Raw genomic sequence first — 2,381 nt, 5'->3', positions numbered from 1 at the left:
CAGACCACAGTCGGGTGTGGGACAGTACACACCGGCCGAGTGATCGACGGCCAAAGCGCAACACGGCACCTACGAACCCAGAGACGCTCGGGATGAGAATTGCTGCAAAACTCGTTATCTTATTGGTGTGCTGGACGGAACGGCCTGCGAAGCCCTGGCGCTCTGATTGTTGAAGGAATGCACATTGTCGCTGAAATCAAGCCAATGTGCATATCATTTTGCTTTATATAGCTGCAGTATCATAGCTCGTTCGCAGCCGCACGGCGGCGCACAAGTAGTCGGCTGCTGCTCCGCTGCAGCGCGCCAGCCCACATGCTGCAGTGTGGCCGCGCCGCGCGCCTCCCAGGAGCGCCGCCCAGCGCGTCGCCGGACACCGCAGCAAAGCGTTGCATCCGCTCAACAGAGGCACCCTGGGGGGCGCCCCTTGGCAATGGCTGCCTTCTGAAAGGCGCCCGCCGCGTCGCCGGGCGCCGCGCGGCGCCCTGCTGCGCCGCAGCGGCGGAGCTCGGCTCGCTCCGGCCGCAAGCAGACGCATCAGACGGACAGCATACTGACAGCGGCGCCCGTGCGGCCGCGGCAGACGCGCCTCCGCCCATCCCTCCTCGCCCGTGGGCCGCGCCCGCCGCCGGCGACTCGCGGGATGCGATTAGGAGCAGCGGCGGCGGCGGCGGCGAGGGCGCTCGATTTGAAGTCCTGCAGTTTGACCCTCTAATCCGCGCCATTGCCGGCAGCTCTAGCAGCCAGCAGGTGCCATTCCGGCCGCCGTGGCAGGGGCGCCGGGGCGGCGGAGCGCGCCCGCCGCCGGCCGGCCCCGGGGGCAAGGGGGCGCACGGCGCGGGCGCGGGGGCGCCGTCCTCGCGCCTGCGGCGCGCGAGAGGCTCCTTGGGTCGCCTGGGCGCAGCGGGGGGCGCAAGCGCCGCCCGCAGGCGCAGATGGATGGTCCCCACGACGGCCCGGTGGCTGCGCAGCGGCTACCGCGTGCGTCCGATGCAGCCGCTGCGGCAGCGGGCACGGCAGCAGCAGCGGCAGCGGACGCGGGCGGCGCTCGAGCTCGACGCGCCGCCTGCTGCGCCAGGGGCAGGCCCGGCGCTTGACATCCAGCAGGAGCAGCAGGGGGAGGCTGCGGTGGGGGGTGACGTCATCACGGGGCCGGCCCTCCCCCTAGGCCCATCGACCCCGCAGCAGCGGCCGCAGTGGCGCGGCGCCGCGGCCGGCGCCGCCGCCGGCGGCCCGCGGCGGCCAGAGCGACGGCGGCGGCAGCAGCAGCAGCAGCAGCAGCAGCAGCAGCAGCAGCAGCAGCAGCAGCAGCACCAGCAGCAGCAACAGCAGCAGCAACAGCAGCAGCAGCAGCAAACTCAGACCGCGGGCGGGCGGGAGGCGTGGCGCGGGGAGAGCCTGGAGGGATTGCTATCGCAGCTGAGGGCCCCGCCGCCGCCCGCGCCGGGCGACGCCCCAAAGGACGGCCCCGGGGATGCCATAACGTGAGTCGGCGCGGCGCCGCAAGCCCCTCGCTTCGCCGCCGACGGCGCCCGCCTCTCCGCCTATTGACGGGCCGCCGAACCCGCTGCTTTCGTATCATACAGCGGCCACACCCGAAGCCTCCCGCCTTGCCCTCCCTCGTCCCACCTGCTCCTGCCTGTTTTTTGCTTACAGCTCGCACCTCATTCCTCTGCCCCGAAACCACCAAACCCCCCGGTAAACCTGCCACCCAGGTACCCGCCGATCAGCAAGCCGTGGGGCTACGCCTGGCGCGCGGCGCCGCCGCTCGCGCGCGCCGCGTGGCTGGTCGAGCACGCAGCGGCGCAGGGCGGCCCCAGCGACCCGAAGACGCGCGCGCAGGTGCGCCGCGCGGCGTGACGCGCGCGCGTCGACGGGCGCCCCCCCGCGAGGCGGGGCGCGCGGGGGAGCCGACTCCTGCAGGCCGCACGCCTGGGACGCCGGGGAGCTCGTCTTGTGCCGTTTTGCCGGCCGCGCCTCCCCATTCTCCTCACTACTTTTGCCCTGTTGCTTGCCTCGTCCCTTCGCCACAGTCCAGTTGGCACGCACGTAGGCAAGCGCACCCCTGCCTCGCGTACACACCCACATGCTCGCGCACGCACACACAACAGTACACACACACCCACACACACACACACACACACACACACACACACACACACAAACGCCAGGTGGCGCAGCTGCTGGCGCAGCACCTGCGCCTCGACGCGCGCAGCTGGCAGGATGTCGCGCGGCTTTCTGAGGGTTGGTACGACGCCCTGGCCGCCTCCCCCCAGCTCGTGACCGCCTGCCTTGGCGCCCTCTGCCGCTTCCACCCCGACGGCCTGCGGCTGCGGCCCGCGCCCGGCCCCGCGCAGCAGGAGCGGCAGCGGCGGGGGCAGCAG

General features: G+C 72.4%; 1 protein-coding gene across 1 annotated transcript; it reads left to right on the top strand.

Moving 5' to 3' along the window:
• Window positions 1–312: 312 nt before the first annotated feature.
• Window positions 313–1,857, top strand: MNEG_11391 (hypothetical protein; the record flags this gene model as incomplete). Its single annotated transcript, XM_014040138.1, has 2 exons — window positions 313–1,481; window positions 1,713–1,857. 2 exons carry the CDS (start codon window positions 313–315, stop codon window positions 1,855–1,857), a joined length of 1,314 nt encoding a protein of 437 aa, XP_013895592.1.
• Window positions 1,858–2,381: the final 524 nt, after the last annotated feature.

This window comes from Monoraphidium neglectum (genome assembly GCF_000611645.1).
Source record: "Monoraphidium neglectum strain SAG 48.87 unplaced genomic scaffold scaffold02720, whole genome shotgun sequence".
NCBI lineage: Eukaryota > Viridiplantae > Chlorophyta > Chlorophyceae > Sphaeropleales > Selenastraceae > Monoraphidium > Monoraphidium neglectum.
Note: the sequence above shows the minus strand (reverse complement) of the source record. Positions and strands in the feature narration are given on the sequence as shown.